The sequence below is a fragment of the Neolamprologus multifasciatus genome, chromosome 22 (genome assembly GCF_963576455.1).
Source record: "Neolamprologus multifasciatus chromosome 22, fNeoMul1.2, whole genome shotgun sequence".
Taxonomy (NCBI): domain Eukaryota; kingdom Metazoa; phylum Chordata; class Actinopteri; order Cichliformes; family Cichlidae; genus Neolamprologus; species Neolamprologus multifasciatus.
In genome coordinates, this window is record NC_140459.1 from 30,431,760 (window position 1) to 30,450,485 (window position 18,726).

The following is an 18,726-nucleotide window of genomic DNA, read 5'->3' on the forward strand; positions in this document are numbered from 1 at the left end:
CACATGCCAATGTGGGTGGCCACCGGACCAGCTACGGGGCTGCCGCTGGAGGCGCGGGCGACCGCCAGAGTGGACACTTCCCTGTCCGGGCCGATTCCCTCGCCTGCTCAGCGGACTGGGGAGTAGGTTCGGCCGGATGGCTCCCCGGCCTCAGGCGGGCGATGGGGATGCCGCTGCAGGTGAGATGGACTCATCTACAGTCATGCCTCGCCAGATTAAAAAATGTACTCTTCTTGTGTTGTTGATGATGTGTACAGCTGGCAGCGGGAGAGCTGCAGCCGTGTGATTATTGTAAGAATAAAAGATGCTGCGAAGCATGAAAATGCCATCGGGTCTGCCGTGGTGGTTTGGTTATCAAGGTTTTTTTTAAAAAGATTTTTCTTTAAAAAATGAACGAGAACCAGTAAACAAGTTAAAACAAGTACTGTTGAGAAACTATAATATAACTGGTGAAAATGTGTAAACAACTTAACAACCCCTAAAGCGTCTAAGTCGCGTCACGTGACAGCACAACGCCTAAACATAAGGGGGGGAGGAGAAGCAAAGTGCGCCTGCTCTGCGCTGACGCGGCGACCTGGCTGTTTCATCTTTGCCGAAAGCACAGCACTGCAAACAAGAGCAAAACTTAAAGTAAAGAATCGATCTCACCAGGCTAGTATCGATCCGATGCCGACTTGGTATCGATACAGTCGATATTTGGATCGATCCGCCCACCACTAGCGTGCATAGCCGATATCCTGTCTAGTGAAAATCTGGTTTAAAAGGATACCGGGAAAACTGTTTACAGCTTGAATTTAAAACATTTTAAAACCCCGTCAGGATGCTCAGTAGAAATTATAAGGGCGACTGTTTCTGCTTGACGGTAGAAGAAAAGCTGGTTCTTGTTCTCGGAGAGCCTAACAGGAGTGTACAGAGGCTGTGGGCCCCGTCGGGGCCCTTTGTGTGGGAATCGCTGTGAAAGTGGAGTTCTTGGAGGTAGGCAGCACCAAACCCCAGAGACCAGAGGAAAGTGAAGCTCGAAAAGGCCCGAAGGCTTATATTTGTTACGGCCGTTTATAATTGAGAAACGGAAGTGCGGTTTGACAGCTGATGTGGGCATGTCTGTATAACGGAGACTATTTTACGCAAGCGGTGAGAGACTTAAATACTTTGTGGTTTATCAGTTAAGGTTATTATCGGTCAATTACGTGCTGGTTAGCCAGGAAGTACCTTTTCAGAATAAAGGCTTGTCCGAAAAAGTATTTAGTTTTAAAGTTGCATTGGTGTCCTTGCTGTATAGAAATCAGAGTATAACGTCTAAAATAATCAACAGTAGTAAAAAATAACTGTAGATGGTAAGATTTGGTGTAAAATGTAATGTTTTTTGTTTAGTTTCTGCTGTTTTTATTATTATTTATTTATTTTTCAGATTTTCTTCAAACTGGTTAAAAAACACGACACAATACAGAATTTAAACAGTTTGCATTAATAGTTAATATAAGCTATAATGGATCACTTCATACTTTAGGTTTAAATACATTTTTATAACGATGTCATGTTTTAGTTGAAGAAGTTCAACTTTTAAACCCGCGTGAGTATGATTTTATTTAGAAGGGTGGACTGTGACCGTTCGCGAACTTTTGCGTATTTCCGGTAGATTTACGCTTGTTTTACCTTCGCGCATGGTCGGGGACTTGTGTAAATGTCGGACTTCGGGTGCCGTGTAATCTGACTGCACACTTCAGCCGTCGAGTTTGTGTGAGGAAACATTGGTAAGGAGCCCGGTAGCGGGGTGCTGTTTATCATTGCTGCAAAACAACTGCCGCATGCTCAGCATGGGAGGGGGATGGGGAGTGTTCCTACTGTTAGCTTACACACACACACTGATGAGGGAAGCTAGCTTCTGCCCCAGTTGCGAAGTAATAAGTGACAGCTTGAAATAACTAAAGCAATTAGTCCGTGAAGGCAACACGGGTTTACTAGTTTATGCAGAGACGTGCTCACATCTTACAATTACATGGTTCTCAAGTAAAGGCAGTGGGCTAGTGACAAGTTTATATTACTGCAAAAATTGCAGCCCTGTGACAAATTAGGGGAAAGCACATCCCAAGTTGCATGATATTGCAATATCAAGCAGTAACTTCTAACAAGTTGTCTTAAATATTTTCAGGCAAAGGAATAAAGCTGGAGCTGGAAGACGGTGACCCGCCCCAGACCTCCAGGATGGAGGCAGTGCTGCCAGAGGTCCATCTGCCAAACACCGAAGAAACCAGTAAGGCTGTGTGATGTAATAACTTGTGCTCTGGATTATCAGATGGAAAAACATGCCCGTTCCAAGAAAGAAATGGATAAAACCTCTTGGACGTAGCTTTACAGTTTACAGGAGAGCATAGTTAATGGGTGATATTTTGTTCCAATGGCATGTGTAGCAAAAACTTAAATTAATAAGTTAATGGTGTCAAATGCTTTGATATGCTTCTCCTTCAAAAAATGGACTAACTGGGCCACACGGCTTAATCACTCAGTTGAGGTGTTGATTTAATCCCATGGTCACAGGTGTATAAAATCCAGCACTCAGTCATGCAGTCTGCCTTTGCAAACTTTTGTGAAAGACTGGGTTATTCTCAAGAGCTTAGTACTATAATAGGACTGCACTGTTGCAGAAAGTCTGTTCATGAACTTGGTCCTCTCCTAAATATTCCAAAATCAGCTGTAAGTGGTTGTATTGCAAGCAGAAGTATTTAGTAACTCAGCCTTGAAGTGTCAGAGCATGCACTCTTGCAGGGCAGGATGACAGAGTGCTAAAGTACACAATGTGAAAAAGTCCTTGCCAAGCTAGGCTGACTAAGTAACTGCAGAGTTTCAAAGGTCCTCTGGCATTAACATCAGGACAAAAAGTGTGCATCAGGAGCTTTGTGGTTCTCCTGTGGTTGGTGATATGAGGCTTGCATCGGACTGAGTGGTGTAAAGTATTCACTGGACTCTAGGACTGCAACAGCAAGTCAGACTTTCTAATTCCAACATCAGCATTTGACCTCATAAGTGCTCTGCTGGATCAGCGGGGCAAAAAGTCCCACACACACTCAATCTTGTAGCAAGTCTTCCCAGAACAGTAGAAGCTGCTATAGATGCAAAGGGTCACCAGATTCATCTTAAAGCCTACGGATTTAGAATGAGATCCTGTAGGTCTAGTGGACAAGAAAGGACTGGAAGGTTTTTGGTCATATTACCTGTTAGACAGTTGTGTCATTGGTGTACTGCAGAACTGTGCTGGTAAAAAACTTAAACTCAAAATTGGCATCATCTTCATCCTTGAATGAGTCAGTGACAGATACAGTTTGGGGGACTTGATGATTATCACAAGGATTAACATTTTGAAGTTTTTGGGTCATGAATGGCAGCCTTACTCACTAACTGAGCAGTCAGACGCTGCCCATCTTTGAACTCCGCCTTAACTGTAATCTCAGCTACATGCATGTAAAACTATCTTGTTGAGAGAAAGTTCTGACAGACCATCACATACACAAGCACCAGCCAACCTTATTCCTGCTGTAGCTGTTGCCTCCAGGGCAACTATAACCTAGCCAGATACTATAACCTAATGGAAAATCCTGAAAGTCATGGCAAACCGTACCGAGTTGATCTGAGTAGGTAGTCAAGGAAAAGGGGGGTTAAGAGATACTCCTAAGGTGCAGCCATTACCAGCAAGAAAACATCTCAGTCTCCACCTGTCCGTTTATCCTCCAGGTCTCGGTTCCCTAATGTGCAAGCGGGAGAGGTCACGCTTCGATACGTCGCTGGGTATCTTGACCCGGAAGTTTGCAGAACTCCTGAGGTGCTCCACCGATGGGGTTTTGGATTTAAACGTAGTGTGTCGGGAACTTGGCGCCTCTAAGAGGCGCATCTATGATATCACAAACGTCCTTGAAGGGATCCAGCTCATCAAAAAGAAGTCTAAAAACCACATCCAGTGGTGGTAAGTATAAACTGGGCCAGTAAGTAACAAACAGACCCATTTTATGCATAAATGTATACAGTGGCTTGCAAAAGTATTTGGCCCCCTTGAACTTTCACACATTTTGTCACATTACAGCCACAAACATGAATCAATTTTATTGGAATTCCATGTGAAAGACCAAAACAAAGTGGCGTACACGTGAGAAGTGGAACGAAAATCATACATGATTCCAAACATTTTTTACAAATAAATAACTGCAAAGTGGGATGTGCGTAATTATTCAGCCCCCTTTGGTCTGAGTGCAGTAAGTTGCCCATAGACATTGCCTGATGAGTGCTAATGACTAAATAGAGGGCACCTGTGTGTAATCTAATGTCAGTACAAATACAGCTGCTCTGTGACAGCCTCAGTGGTTGATCAGAAATGCAGCCAAGAGGCCCATGGTGACTCTGGATGAGCTGCAGAGATCGACAGCTCAGGTGGGGGAATCTGTCCATAGGGCAATTACTAGTCGTGCACTGCACAAAGTTGGCCTTTATGGAAGAGTGGCAAGAAGAAAGCCATTGTTAACAGAAAATCATAAGAAGTCCCGTTTGCAGTTTGCCACGAGCCATGTGGGGGACACAGCAAACATGTGGAAGAAGCTGCTCTGGTCAGATGAGACCACAATGGAACCTTTTGGCCAAAATGCAAAACGCTATGTGTGGCGGAAAACTAACACTGCACATCACTCTGAACACACCATCCCCACTGTCAAATATGGTGGTGGCAGCATCATGCTCTGGGGGTGATTCTCTTCAGCAGGGACAGGGAAGCTGGTCAGTGTTGATGGGAAGATGGATGGAGCCAAATACAGGGCAATCTTGGGAGAAAACCTCTTAGAGTCTGCAAAAGACTTGAGACTGGTGCGGAGGTTCACCTTCCAGCAGGACAACGACCCTAAACATAAAGCCAGGGCAACAATGGACTGGTTTTTTTTCGACATTGAGGGCTAGCAGGAGGGACTATGCGCTTACCTGCTGCTCTCTGGCAGGTAGCTCCATGCCCTCCTGGGTTTTAAATGCACCTTAGAACACACATACATCAACACTACAATGAGCGGGTGGAGGGAGGTTAGGAGTCTTCTCTCACCCTCGTTCTCTGCTTTCTGCTGGAGCAGGGGGGCTAGGAGGAGGAGTTGGCCGTCCGACTGGGATCCGGAATGTGGGGCCTCCCTGCTGCTGCGGAGTCGGGGCGGTCTGCTTCTCCCCACCGCAGGGAAAAGGGTAACACAACCTGGGTCTGGGTGCAGTTCCCCCCTCCAGGGGCAAGGGTACCTAGACCCGGTTCGTAGAGTACGCTTGGGGAGTGTGATTGTGTGTACAGCGTCTCTTTATGTCTGTCTCCACGTTGGTTGAGTGTGGAGTAATTGCATATGAGAGCATGAGGGTGGGAATGGATGTTTGTATCTGTGTGTTCCTGTATGTCTGTGTCTATATGTCAGGTTGGGTATCAGATGCCACCTCTCTGAGGACAGCTCAGGCCCTCCAAGGTTTGGAGGCCTATCTCCCCCCACCACTTCCCCTGCCGGGGGCGGACTCCCTCAGACATCGGTGCGTTGGTGGTTCTTTGTGTCCGGGGGTGGGCGTCCGGGTACACACCGGCTCACTCCTTGGCGGCTGCTTATCGGGGCCTGGAGCCTGGGGCTCGCTTGGGCCACTTCGGAGGTGGGGTGCCCCCGGCCTCTCGGCCTGGGGCTCGGTCACTCAGGCACAGCTGGCTGCCGGCGGAGCTCACGGGCACGTCACTGCAGCCCCCCCTGGCTTCTGCTCCGTGGCTGCTGGGTGACCCCTCATCTGGGACTCTCCTCAGCTCTTTCTGGGACGGTGGCACGGCTGCCCCTCTGTTGGTCTTCCTTGGTCTCTTGTGTTCTGGGGGCCTCTGGATGTCTGGAGTTTTGATCTCCTCCATACCTGCTTCATGCCCTGGAGGACGGGGCAGTGGCCCCCCACACCCTCTAGCAGATCATTACATGAGGGAACCTTTTAAGAAAACAAGCGCGTCCATGCTCACAGGTGTACACACGGGTGATCACACACACAAACTACACCCTTTTTGGCTCCTACCTCAATGCACACTGTGCTGTCGATCTTACGTGCTGCACAATAATGTTTAATATTTAGTATTTACTGTCATATTCCCATATATCATTGTGATGTGGTTTATTGTATTACTCTCGTTTTCTTCTGCTTGTTTTCTTTTTTCTTTCTCAACAGGTGATCCAGGTGATCGATATATGTATTTTTTTTTTTTTCTGCTTATTCTGTTGGTTTTTGTTTTTTGCCCTTCCCCCCGTCCCTCTTCTCAACTGTTTTTCTTTCCCTCTTTCTTTCTCCCTTTTCTTTCCCCCAGTCAAGTCTGTCCCATATTCAGCAAGTGAAAATAAAATAAAGAATAAAAGGTGAATCAAATGGACCATTACGGCAAAGCTGGGATGGTCAATTTGGTAAAGAAAATCCGTTGGGCATCTTTCTTCGCCTTTAGACAATAATTCTGATGGCAAAAGAGCCAAACGGGACAGGCAAAAAAACAAAAAAAAAACAAAAAAACAATGGACTGGTTTAAAACAAAACATATCCATGTGTTAGAATGGCCCAGTCAAAGTCCAGATCTAAATCTAATCGAGAATCTGTGGCAAGATCTGAAAACTGCTGTTCACAAACGCTGTCCATCTAATCTGACTGAGCTGGAGCTGTTTTGCAAAGAAGAATGGGCAAGGATTTCAGTCTCTAGATGTGCAAAGCTGGTAGAGACAGACCCTAAAAGACTGGCAGCTGTAACTACAGCAAAAGGTGGTTCTACAAAGTATTGACTCAGGGGGCTGAATAATTACGCACACCCCACTTTTCAGTTATTTATTTGTAAAAAATGTTTGGAATCATGTATGATTTTTGTTCCACTTCTCACCTGTACACCACTTTGTGTTGGTCTTTCACGTGGAATTCCAGTAACATTGATTCATGTTTGTGGCTGTTATGTGACAAAATGTGGGAAAGTTCAAGGGGGCCGGATACTTTTGCAAGCCACTGTATTTAGTAGGGCAAGGGGGCTTTTTTTTCTGCCTCTAATGCTCAGACACATTGGATACCTTGAGTGTTGCTTGTTTCGCTGTTGACCTGGGTGTTTTTGAATGCTTGTGCACAGGGGCGGACAACTGAGTGAAGACTATCAGCCTGTGCTAAAGGCTCTTGGCGAGGAGGAGAGGAAGCTGGACGAGCTGATCCAAAGCTGTACGGAGCAGATTCATGAGCTGTGTGAGGACTGCCACAGTCACAGATATCCTTTGTCTGTTCAGCTTCATTTCACTCTTTTTTTTTTTTGTCACCCAGGAAATACTCTGAAGGCAGGTTTAATGGGTAAAACTGCTCGGATAAAAATATTAGTGTTTGCAGTTAAAGTAACAGCACCAGGAGCCCTGAGGTGTTCTCAAAGTCTCAGTATGTCTGCCTTTCAAACTGCATTGACTTCATGAGACATGCAGGTGGCACTAGAGGTACATCTTTCTTTGTAAACTGTCAACATTTAATAATGGCTGACCAGAGACAGTCTTTACTGTAGTGGTGTGTGTGCTGTTGGCATAAAGGAGGAAAAGTTTATTTGTTCCAATCAAGGAAAAATACTAGCTTTCAAAGAGCAAACAATACCTGGAATTATCAGTAATGTTTCAGAACGCACCCGACTTGTGGTTAATAAAAAGCAGTGGTTGTCTAGTGATTGCGTTGAATTTTTTATTTATTTTTTCAAATCAAATTTGATGGCAGATTCCAAGTAGTTGCAGCAACCAGCTGGTCCACAACGCCCGCTTTTAATTACAGGGTGATTGGTTGCCTGGTGGGAGGGCAGTTTGTCTCCCAGCAATCGCGGCTTGGCTCAGACCAACTGCAGGTTTGAAAATAACTGCCATCCAATTCATAACCGCAGACGGACTGATTGCACTGTGCCTGCGTTAAAGAGCGTGCGGGTCATTTTGTAGTTAAATCCCACCTGCAGCAGCTGTGTCATATTTGTTGGGAATGCCTGTTTTACATCAGTGACATTTTGGCCAGTAGTTAATGTGAGTTTTGATGTTTGTAGTTGGCAATAAATGTGTGAATTTTGCCACTTGATCACATTTGATTGATGTATTATCACAAAAGTATTGTATTTAATTGCCGGCTTGGCTAAAAGGAAAACTGAAGCCCAAGTGGGATAAATCTGCGTCTCCTGTGGCAGGGGGAAAAACACCTTCCTAATGGGTCTATAGTGTTTTTTTTGGTGTTTGTTTTATGAATTGTGGCTCATATTGTTGTAAAGAAAACAGGTCTACCTTGTGATAAAGAAACTGTTGCAGTGTGAGCATGCGGTGTCCTGCAGTCGTACAGTTATGATTCGAAAAGCTGACACGATGTAGGTGAAACCACACTGCTGGTGCGACACGTGCATGAGTTTTGGAGTCCATTGAACTCTAAGCTCCAGCGGCACACAAACACCAGTCTGTTGTTTTTATTGTCTTCCTTGACTTTGTGGCTCACATACGCCTATTTGACTTACAAGGATATCTATAGAATTCCCGCTCTGAAAGATCAGACTGTGATCGTGATCAAAGCCCCCGCAGAGACTCAACTCGTAGTGCCACACCCAGACGAGGTACATGTCAGTCGGACAAGGTGTAACATTATTAGAGTCATTTCTGTTCTCTAGTGGAACTGCTGCTGTTTTTGAGTCGTTAATCAAAATTCACATGTCTGCTTTCTCAATGCTCAGAGCCTGCAGATCCACCTCAGCAGCACTCAGGGACCCATTGATGTGTTCATGTGCTCCGATGAGCCCCTCCCCATCGAAGCCACAGGTTATTCAGCTGCTGACGAGGGCAGTGGAAGTTATTTAAATGACAGCGACTCCATGCTCGATTTGCCCTTCGCGGCCTTCGCTCAGTCTTCCAGAGGTGAGTCTTGTGTTTGAGCGTCCTGTCGCTCTGGTGCCACAGAGGACGAGGAAACGACGTATCCCCGTAACCGCGTTGCTGTCACAGGAGCCTTGAACGGTACTGTGCCCATCTCCAACTCTGGTTTGAGATTTTTGGGTGATTTTGATCACTTTCTTCCTCACCGGTGTCTCCTCATTCACACTCCCGTGTCATTCCAGAAAACGCTAACAGCAGTTGTGGAATTGATAATCTCTCCAAGCTTCAGCCTGAGCCGACACAGCAGTGCTCTCCTATGCCCTCCACTCTCACCTCCCCCCAGCCCCCCTCTGAGTGCAGTTTTGTTGCTCTCAGTCCCCCTGTGGCCTTCTCTCACAATGAGGGCTGCGTTGTGAGCGTGGCTGACGGGGAGGGCATCACTGACCTCTTCTCCTCTGTTGACTTGGACCAGTTGCCTCTGGATATTCCGCTTCTCTGAACAGATGTGAAGGAATAAATGGAATTTCCATGTAAATGGGATATCAACAGGATCCAATAAACTAGTTGAAGGAGCCAAACTAGTGAAGGAGACTTCCATGTAATTCCATTGCCATCCAGGCCTCTTTTCTTCTCTTTTGGACTTGAGCTGACACACACTCTGAGGCATGTTGTTTCTGTTTTTGAGGCCTTTTTGACAGCTCTTCTCCACAATGTCAGTATTTCAGTGTCAACAAAAAGGACTGATTTGAACCCAGAGCTTTGTCAGTTACAGGGACACTGTGAACTGGTCTGGAGAGGTGACGTACACCAAAGGTTTAGAAGTCTGTCCAAAGTCATTCATTAGACTCTTGCTGCTTGTGTTGGAGCTCTGTGATGACAAACAGCTGCAGATGGCATTAATACACAACTGTTTGATGAACATTGTTGTGCTTTATTACTGATTCACTCGACTTGTTGGAGACACTAATGCAGATTTGTGTCTTATTAGTTACAGCTGGTCTTGTATTACCTTGCAGTGATGCGTTTAAAGCAAACCTGTCCATTATTTGGCCTTCTCCCATCCAGGTTTTTCATTTCAGATACCTTAAGTCAGGACGATTTATCGGTCCAGGCACGTGCTCTCATTGCCCTCAGATTTATCGTATTGCATCGAGGTCATTTGAATCGTCTCGATGTGCAGTTTAAGACTGAGTTTGCGGCTCAGCGTGACGGAATAAAGATTTTGGCTATGAAGCAGTTTGTGATGACGTAACAGGTGAATGTTGATTAGTTAGGCTATGACCAATGACTGTTAAGGTTTACTGATGTGTTGGAACAGTGCATTACTCTGTGCAACTTAAACTGAACGCCTCATAGCACAGTGTGCTATAAGCCCGTGTTTTCTTTTCTCAGGGTTCCAGTAGCTTTTACACCTGGTGCAATTTCATAAGTTAAAGGCTGATTCATACACAGTATTTACCAGAGCCCCACTGATGTAGGTGGGCTCTTCTTTCCACTTTTCAACTTTAATGCGCAATTAGGAATGCTGATATCGGCTGATATCTGTCGGGCTCTGGTATTTACAATGTTGTCCAGAGTTTGACGTGTACGAGAGCTTTGCTTTAATATTGATCGCCAGTTTAAAATGACACTAATTATGATGGCAGACATTTCAGCAGGTCACTTTCTCAGGTACCGCCGCGGCCTGTATGCGCTCTCTTAGCTGTTAAGAGGAGCAGGATTGTCTGATGATGACACGCTGAACCACTAAAAGCACCGAGGAGAGGCTCTACCATTTAAAGCCCGTTCTTGTTTACAGAACATTTTAAATTGTGCCTTTTTCACGACGCACACTTCAGCGAGGTTGTGTTCGGCGCCACTAAAAACAAACGCGTTGCATTCGGGTGAACTGTTTTGTCATCATTGTTGGAGAATGAAAGGGCTTCTGCTGATGAAAGGACTGTAACACTAAACCCTTTTCATGCTCACTTGAGCATCTCTCATGAACGCTCACCAGAATTCTTGTCATTTGTTGTCAGTATCAAACTAGGACAGCGCCCGGCTCGAGTGGCTAAACTGCTGTATTTACGAGGCATTGAACGGCTAACCACTGTTGGCACTCATATCTGGTGTTCTGTAATCCACAGAGTGGGCTAGTCTCTTCACGATGTGTGTTATGTTTGCTTGGCAGAGTCGGGAGGCTGTGAAAGGAAAAACTGTTTTCTGTGTTTTTAACAATTCGACACTAAGATCTAATCGAAAGCTTCAGGTTTTTCCCCTCATGTTATTTTTACTGTTGTTCACGTATTCGCATCAGTTTTGTGTTCAGTTAGATTCATTCTCGAGCCTCTTTTTACCACTGATTCTGTCCCTCTTATGCAGCTTTGTAGCCAGAAGACCTCTGAGGGTCGCCTTCTCATTTCTGTTAAATATTGTATCAAAACTTGAATAAATTTGAACTCATTTACTTATTAATTCCCAAGTCTATTCTGTTTTCTCTTATTTTTAAATTACATTTTGCTTTTCAGTGAGTCCACGTTAAATTACTCTCATTATGCTTTTCCTTATATTCAGACAGCACTGAATGTTAAGGTTTAAGAGTTTTTCCAAATCGTGGCTCTCTATGATGTCACTGAGAGTGGATCACAACTGCTGTCCAGAGTTTCTGTTTATAAGGGTCAGAAGACAGTTTTAATACAGGCAGCCAGTATAAGTAGAAGACACACAGGTCTGAATCGTGCAAAGCTACTGAGATTAAAAAGAGCTTTAAATGAACATTGGATCCTCTAATGCAGGGGTGTCCAACTCCAGGCCTCAAGGGCCGGTATCCTGCAAGTTTTAGATCTCACCCTGGGTCAACACACCTGAATCAAACGATTAGTTCATTATCAGGCCTCTGGAGAACTTCAAGACATGTTGAGGAGGAAATTTAGCCATTTAAATCAGCTGTGTTGGATCAAGGACACATCTAAAACCTGCAGGACACCAGCACTCGAGGCCTGGAGTTGGACACCCCTGCTCTAATGCCTGTTAAATGTTTTCAGACTAGTTGATTTAAGTGGTAGTGTAAGCCTTAATCAATTAGATCATGTAACACTGACCTATGAATCTTTAAAGTGTGTGTGGGGGAGGAAAAATAAGCGCCAACTCAAGAGATGAGCTGGTGTTGTCTCCACATAACAGACAACTTGGCAAAGAACCAGTTTGAAATTGCATCATTTGGCACTTTGTTACAAGCAGCTTGTAAAAAAGAAAAACAAAAAAAACCCCGCACACAATTAGTTCCGATTTAATGAGCCAATGGCATAAAATAGTATTTTTGTGCCAACAAGCTGATTCCCAAAGATTTACTAGGTCAAAAAAACAACTTGACACAGCACCTGAGAGATGGATCTGGCCCTTCAGTTGATCCAATCTACTGTTCCCTTCTTAAGGAAGGGAAGAGAAAAGACTGAGATATGGCAAATTGCAGGACTCATTACAAATTACAAGACTGAAAATGGGTGGCAACAGTTCGAATGAAAGGAAAAACAATTTTGAAATATTTGTTTCAAATCAATTTGTACAGACAGTCAGGAGAGAGGGAAAATGGTGGAGGCTCGGTTATAGTTTGGCTTGCATCTCAGACAGCGGTGTTTGAGATCTTGTCCAACTACTGTTGGATTGTGATCCAGCATTCAGTGCCATCAGGGAAGCATTTGGGTTCACGTTGCGTGCACTTAAAACATGCCTCGAGTGGAAAAGACACAAACAAACCACAATTGAACATGATCAGACATGGACTGGCCTCCCCACAGCCTGGACCTCAGCATTATTGAAACATCATGGGATCATCAACAAGAGGCAACACCCAAAGAAGAGCTTTGACTGTCCTTCAAGAAGCCTGGAGAGCTGTCCCTGACTACTTAAGCACACTTTCTTCCACACTTCTCCCACATGCTGATACAATCCTTTAAAGTGTAAACAAAAAGCACTTTTTCAAGTTTTCCTCTGTGAATTATCAGAAAGCAGAAAAAAGCTCCAAGGCTTGTTTCTGTTACTCTGCACTACAGACAATCAACTGGGAGAGCTTTGCTTTTGAAACTGATATATCCACGTTAGCTATGTTCAAAGTTGGTCATGGAGAAAAATGTGCTTTTGGCTCAAGGTTGTGACGTGTGGGAAGTTCAACAGAGTTGAAATTAGTTTTTTCTGGCCTTGAGTGGAATAACTCCCATTAAATCTGCTGTTGTTTTCTTTTGGGCCTTACTCATACGCAGTCATGAATACACTGCTCAAACAATTACGGGAACACTTTTTAATCAGAGCGGCATCAGGTCAATGAAACTTTATATTGATGTGGTCAGTTAGGTAGCAGAGGGGGTGTTAATCAGTTTCTGCTGCTTTGGTGTTAATGAAATTAACAACAGGTGCAACAATGAGGCACTGCAAATACAGGATTCACAGGTCGAGGCCACTGACATTATTGCCCACGTCATCTGTTCTCATTGTATTTTCACTAGTTTTGCACTTAGCTTGGGTCGGTGTCGCTACGGGTAGCATGAGGTAATACTTGGACCCTACAGAGGTTGGACAGGTAATACAAATCCTCCAGGATGGCACATCAGTATGCACCACTGCCAGATGCTTTGCTGTGTCTCCCAGCACAGTCTCAAGAGCATGGAGGAGATTCCAGGAGAGCTGGACAGGGTCGTAGATGGTCCTTAACCCATCAGCAGGCCTTGTATCTGCTCCTTTGAGTAAGGAGGAACAGGTCGAGCACTGCCAGAGGTGCAAAATGACCTCATGAGGGGGGCCTGAGGACTCTCTAATGGGGCTTGTGCTCACTGCCCAGCACCCAATTGGCATTTGCCATAGAATATAAGAATTAGCAGGTCCACCACTGGCACTCTGTGCTTGTCACAGATGAGAGCAGGTTCACCCTGACCACATGTGACAGACATGGACGGGTGGGGAGAATCCATCTTTCTTTCATTTCTTTGAGCAGTGTATTTTCTTTTAAATCCATGCAGTTGAGCACTTCTAAATGTTTCCACAGTGTGGGGAGATCAGCTGTTTTGCTTTGGTACAGTCCCAGTGTGTGCTTCTAAGATCCCAAACTACGCACCAGGATGAAGCAGCTTGACGTTACCTGCTACACAACAACAGTCGTCATGTTCTGTGCTTCTGTTTAGTGTTCATGCTGTTTAATAGCAGTAACAAAGCTTCAGTTTTCTTTAACCATCCTAATTGCCGTGTAACCCCCAGTGCAGTGCACTAGTGGGATGTCTCTGCCACTAGGAGGCACTGAGATCCCACAGAATCCTTCAATTACATTTTCACAAGCTTGTGTTGTTTTCAAACTGTGCCATAAAGTGTTGCCCATCTGAGAAACGGCTTGTATAAATTGAAGTGGGAACGGGGTTGCGATGATATAACGTGGCGCCTTGCTGGTCACGTTAAATCTAAATAGCGGAAGGAAAGTTTTAGTCATCCTTTACGGAAAAATCAGCAGGAACAGGCTCGGTGTCAAACCGAACACCCACGTGCTCGGTTTTGTTTCAGCCGCAAACATCACCTCCCTGAGCTGTCGGAGCTATATTTATTCCCCGTGCCCACTTGTGCAAGGACCGGGCGCCTGCTGACATGACGATGTGACAGTTTGTCATCTCATTCAAGTGAAGTCGCCAAGATCGCCCCAGGCTACTTATCAGACATGTAATCTGAATCAGTTTTGGAGGCATTAGCGGCTTCAGAGGAGCTGGGGGAACGGGGTTAAAATGCAGGTTTGACTGACATCATTGACTCTGCTGATCAGATTACCATATCCTTAGGCCGCTTACTGGATATGAAAGGAGAGACTGGTAATTACATTGAATGTATTTGCCCGACTTTCATGGTTGGAGGAAGGAGAACATGTTAGTGAGACTGAAACATTGCTCCACAGCTGAAATCCTCTGTGGCACATTGGTAGATGTGGGTGTTATTGTCAGATGATCGCTGATTAAATCAGGGTTCTTTAAAAAAAAAAAAGTGATCTAAAATCTTCTAAAGCTCAGTTTAAAAAAAGAAGTGCCTCTGATGTTCCTCTTTATTTATACAGAAGCACCCGCACCTTGTAAACTTTTTTCTTCTTTTCCCGTCCCTACTTCTCTTTGTCTGAGCCACAGCATCTTAGAAAAACACATCATCGCCCTCGACATGATGATGTAATCCGTCAGGTGCCTACAGCCTTCGAGCCTGACTATAGATGGCAGTGTGGTACCTTAAAAATCCCTCATGAACCCTGTCAACCCAGTTCCCCACAAACAGTGGCACACTCACACCGAGTTCATGAAGTCACTGGATCACTGCTATTATTGATTCATGTGTGCTTCTCTTGTTGTTTCTTCTTCTTTCTTTCTTTTTTGCTCTTCTCTGTGTCGCTTAAGATTTGCACATCGGAGGAAGGGGGGGGGGGGGGGGGGGGGAGTGAATATTGAATTGGGTCATATCGAATTAGGTTCGACGTCAACCACCTTCCCATCTCAAGAGGGCTCACTTAAAGTTCAGTCGATACAACTGTCAATCGGGCGATCAATCATTCTGTGAGGTTTCTTTTTTTTTTTTTTAAGTGCTTTTCCTTGTTGGCTGCAAGTGCATGATGTGCGGTGGCTTTGAAGGTTTTGAATCACTGGACAAAACACACAGATGGCTTGGCTTAAAGTGTGACATAGGACTAAGTCATCATCACTTAAGGCTCACTCCCTCAGGGAAGGGGGTTTTAGGAGTGACTCGAGGCATGTGACGCTGCAGGTTGGTAGGCTTGCCCGGCTGTTCCTTCCCTTTACCCCCCTGAAAACACAGCACTTGTTTCTGCGCTACGCTCTCTTCAGCCAGGCGGTTGTTTTGACTGCTGTAAAGCACTGAGGCTGAGAGAGAGAGAGAGAGCGAAAAATAAGAGAGGGTTAAAGAGGGAGCATGAAAACCAGGAGAGAGATGGAGCGAGCGTACTATTTGTCTGTCATTGGCGGGGGAGAGTACGGCGTCTTTTTGCGTAGCACCGCTCCAGCCAATCGACGACTTGTGCAGTATTTTTGGGTTTATGAATGAAATGAATAGTGAGAAAGCAGGACAGGAGTAGTTTGATTCATCACCCGTAAGCTCGGGTTGCGCGGCGTAGACCGAAGACACAGGTGCGCTTGTTTTGCTACGCACGCGGCCTCGGAGGGCCTCTAGGCACGCACAGAGAGATCAGTGGGCGGCAGTGATGCAGCAGCACATGCAAAAAGCACTCGCAGGCACACCTTTATCCATCTTTGTTATCTCACAAAGAAGTAAGTGCAGTTTAAACAGTGCATGCACGCGTCAAAGCCTGATCAGTGCAGGTGGACCAGCCCGAGGCAGAACTGGCTGTTTACCTTCTTCCTGTTTTCTCTGCACACACTTGTTGTCACAGTCCAGCTCAGTTTCATTCATGTAAAGAGTGACTGAAAGGGCAGCACGCTAAACTCTGTTAGTGGGCTTATAAGCTCAGCTGCTGGTGGAGTTCGTCCAGAGGTCAGGAGATGTTGAGTCACTGAGTTTTTACTCCATAATAACATGATTTGCACTCCTTTGGCTCTCAGTTTCTTCAGAGGTCGGCAACATCAAGGTGTTTGGGTATTAATCAGCTGGACTCAAATGTCACTTTCCTCAAAATGTTTCTTGACAAAATAAAATGTTCACCTCTACCCTACAGATACAGCAGTGACTGCCGTCTTTATGGCGAAAAGAGTTAAAAATGTTGAAAAAAAAAAGTTGTTGTTTAAACAGTCCACATATGGAAACCCCCACACACCCAAAGAACTGAAAAGAGACCGTTCAGTTACATATTTTCCTTCTTACCAAACCATTTCATCCTCTTATTTCAGCCCTCTCGAGCAGAGATGTCAAACTCCTTTCACACTGCCGGGTTACACACATGTTTTTGTACCAGCAAAACTTCAGTTTCTCAGTTAACAGAAATTTAATTACAGATTTAATAAATCAGAAATCTTCATTTTAAAAAAAGACATGTATTCAATATATGGAAAATATGAAAACACAGTTAAATTTGTGTCCTCCTTCATATTTTTCCATTAGGCTGTATTGGAGACTTCGCCGGGCCGATTCTGGTCCCCTGGCCTTATGTTTGAGACCTCTGCTCTAAGAGTAATTTAGACCATATGAACCAAATGATTCGTTCATTTCATGAGTAATGGGAATGATTGGGCTATGGAACATTTTCACATCCATGTATTTTAAAGTGTTTTAAGTGACACACTCTCTGTCCCAAAACTCTCCTGCCACATGGAGGGCGACACTGCACGAGTCAACCAATAAATGACAGCTCAAGTTCGGAGGTGTAGTTCACTAAGTTTACTAAAAAGAAAAAAATCAGCGTGACTTGAAACTTAGTTCAGATTTAAATTAACGGGTCAGAGACAGACAGAAATGCATGGCTTGTTTACCTTTTCTCAGCAGAGTTTATGTGCGTTTGAAATGAGTGCTGTATATGACTGTCTCATTTGGAAATGTGATCGCGAACACCCACAACGTTCGATAAATCCAATAACTTTTAATGACTAGATTCAACAGCCACGATTGTGAGATCTTTAATACCATTTTAAACACCTCCAAAAATATATCATTGAGAGCAGCTTCTTTGGTTTCTATTATATTTGGAATATGTGAGCACTAGTAAAAAGCCACATATCGGATTATTATGGACTGGAGCTCAAATGTGACAGGGGCGCCAGTAGGGTTGGGCGATTGGACGAATATATCGACTATCGAAGATAGGCTGAACCCATCGGTGATTTATTCATTTGCCCATGAGTAAGTTTGCTAATAGTGATGGAGCTAATAGAAGCAATCCACAGGAAAAAAAAAAACATAATAGCACTGTTTTAACAGCACCCTCTTTGATCTGTCAGCAGTTTTAATTGCTGTCAGCCTTAACTGACTAATGACTAATGCGATTAACAATTAACCCATTTGGAGCGCAGACTGAGTCAAAATCCCTGAAATGTCTGTCAATGCATTTTGGGTAGTTTGTCCAAAGTTTGTTCATTTTGCGCTCCAGATGGGTTAATTGTTAATCGCGTTAGTCATTAGAAATTTTAATCGCGTTAATTGTGATGACGCGTTAACACTGACAGCCCAAATTTAGTTCGTCCATGTTCGGACTTCTGTGTTGTAAACGCGCAGATCAGTCCGTGCATGATTACATTGCTCCGCCCATCAAAAAGTCTGCACATGCACGAATATATCGCACATCGCGGTTATTGGACTGACGATTGTCGGTAAGAAAATTTGTACATATCGCCCAACCCTAGGCGCCAGTCTGTTTTGTGATTTCAAATAGTTTCTAAAGTTCTGTGATTTCGGGGTTTATTGTTTATTAATTTTGATATGATCGAGGTTAATAACGATGATTTTTTTTTTTGTTGTTCGTTGCCTGTTGTTTGCATGAAATGTGCTGACTTGTCTGCAATTCAATTCAATTCAATTTTATTTATATAGCGCCAAATCACAACAAAAGTCGCCTCAAGGTGCTTCATAGATACAGAGAAAAACCCAACAGTCAAATGACCCCCTATGAGCAAGCACTTTGGCGACATTGGGAAGGAAAAACTCCCTTTTAACAGGAAGAAGCCTCCAGCAGAACCAGGCTCAGGGAGGGGCGGCCATCTCCTGCAACCGGTTGGGGTGAGAGAAGAAAGACAGGATAAAAGACATGCTGTAAAAGAGAGACAGAGATTAATAACAGATATGATTCAATGCAGAGAGGTCTATTAACACATAGTGAGTGAGAAAGGTGACTGGAAAGGAAAAACTCAATGCATCATGGGAATCCCCCGGCAGCCTACGTCTATTGCAGCACAACTAAGGGAGGATTCAGGGTCAC

At 44.5% G+C, this 18,726-nt stretch overlaps 1 protein-coding gene across 5 annotated transcripts; it reads left to right on the plus strand.

Annotated features, from left to right (window-relative positions):
• The first annotated feature begins 6 nt into the window (after positions 1–6).
• On the plus strand, positions 7–11,313 carry e2f3 (E2F transcription factor 3). 5 transcript variants are annotated; one of them, XM_085148168.1, is made up of 7 exons: positions 7–179; positions 2,150–2,251; positions 3,727–3,955; positions 7,121–7,252; positions 8,488–8,602; positions 8,720–8,900; positions 9,101–11,313. In XM_085148168.1, exons 1-7 carry the CDS (start codon positions 137–139, stop codon positions 9,355–9,357), a joined length of 1,059 nt encoding a protein of 352 aa, XP_085004294.1. In that variant the 5' UTR covers positions 7–136; the 3' UTR covers positions 9,358–11,313. The 5 variants fall into 5 exon arrangements, with proteins under 5 accessions (XP_085004294.1, XP_085004298.1, XP_085004296.1 ...); XM_085148172.1 differs by lacking the exon at positions 7–179 and adding an exon at positions 588–630; XM_085148170.1 differs by lacking the exon at positions 7–179 and adding an exon at positions 648–975.
• Positions 11,314–18,726: the final 7,413 nt, after the last annotated feature.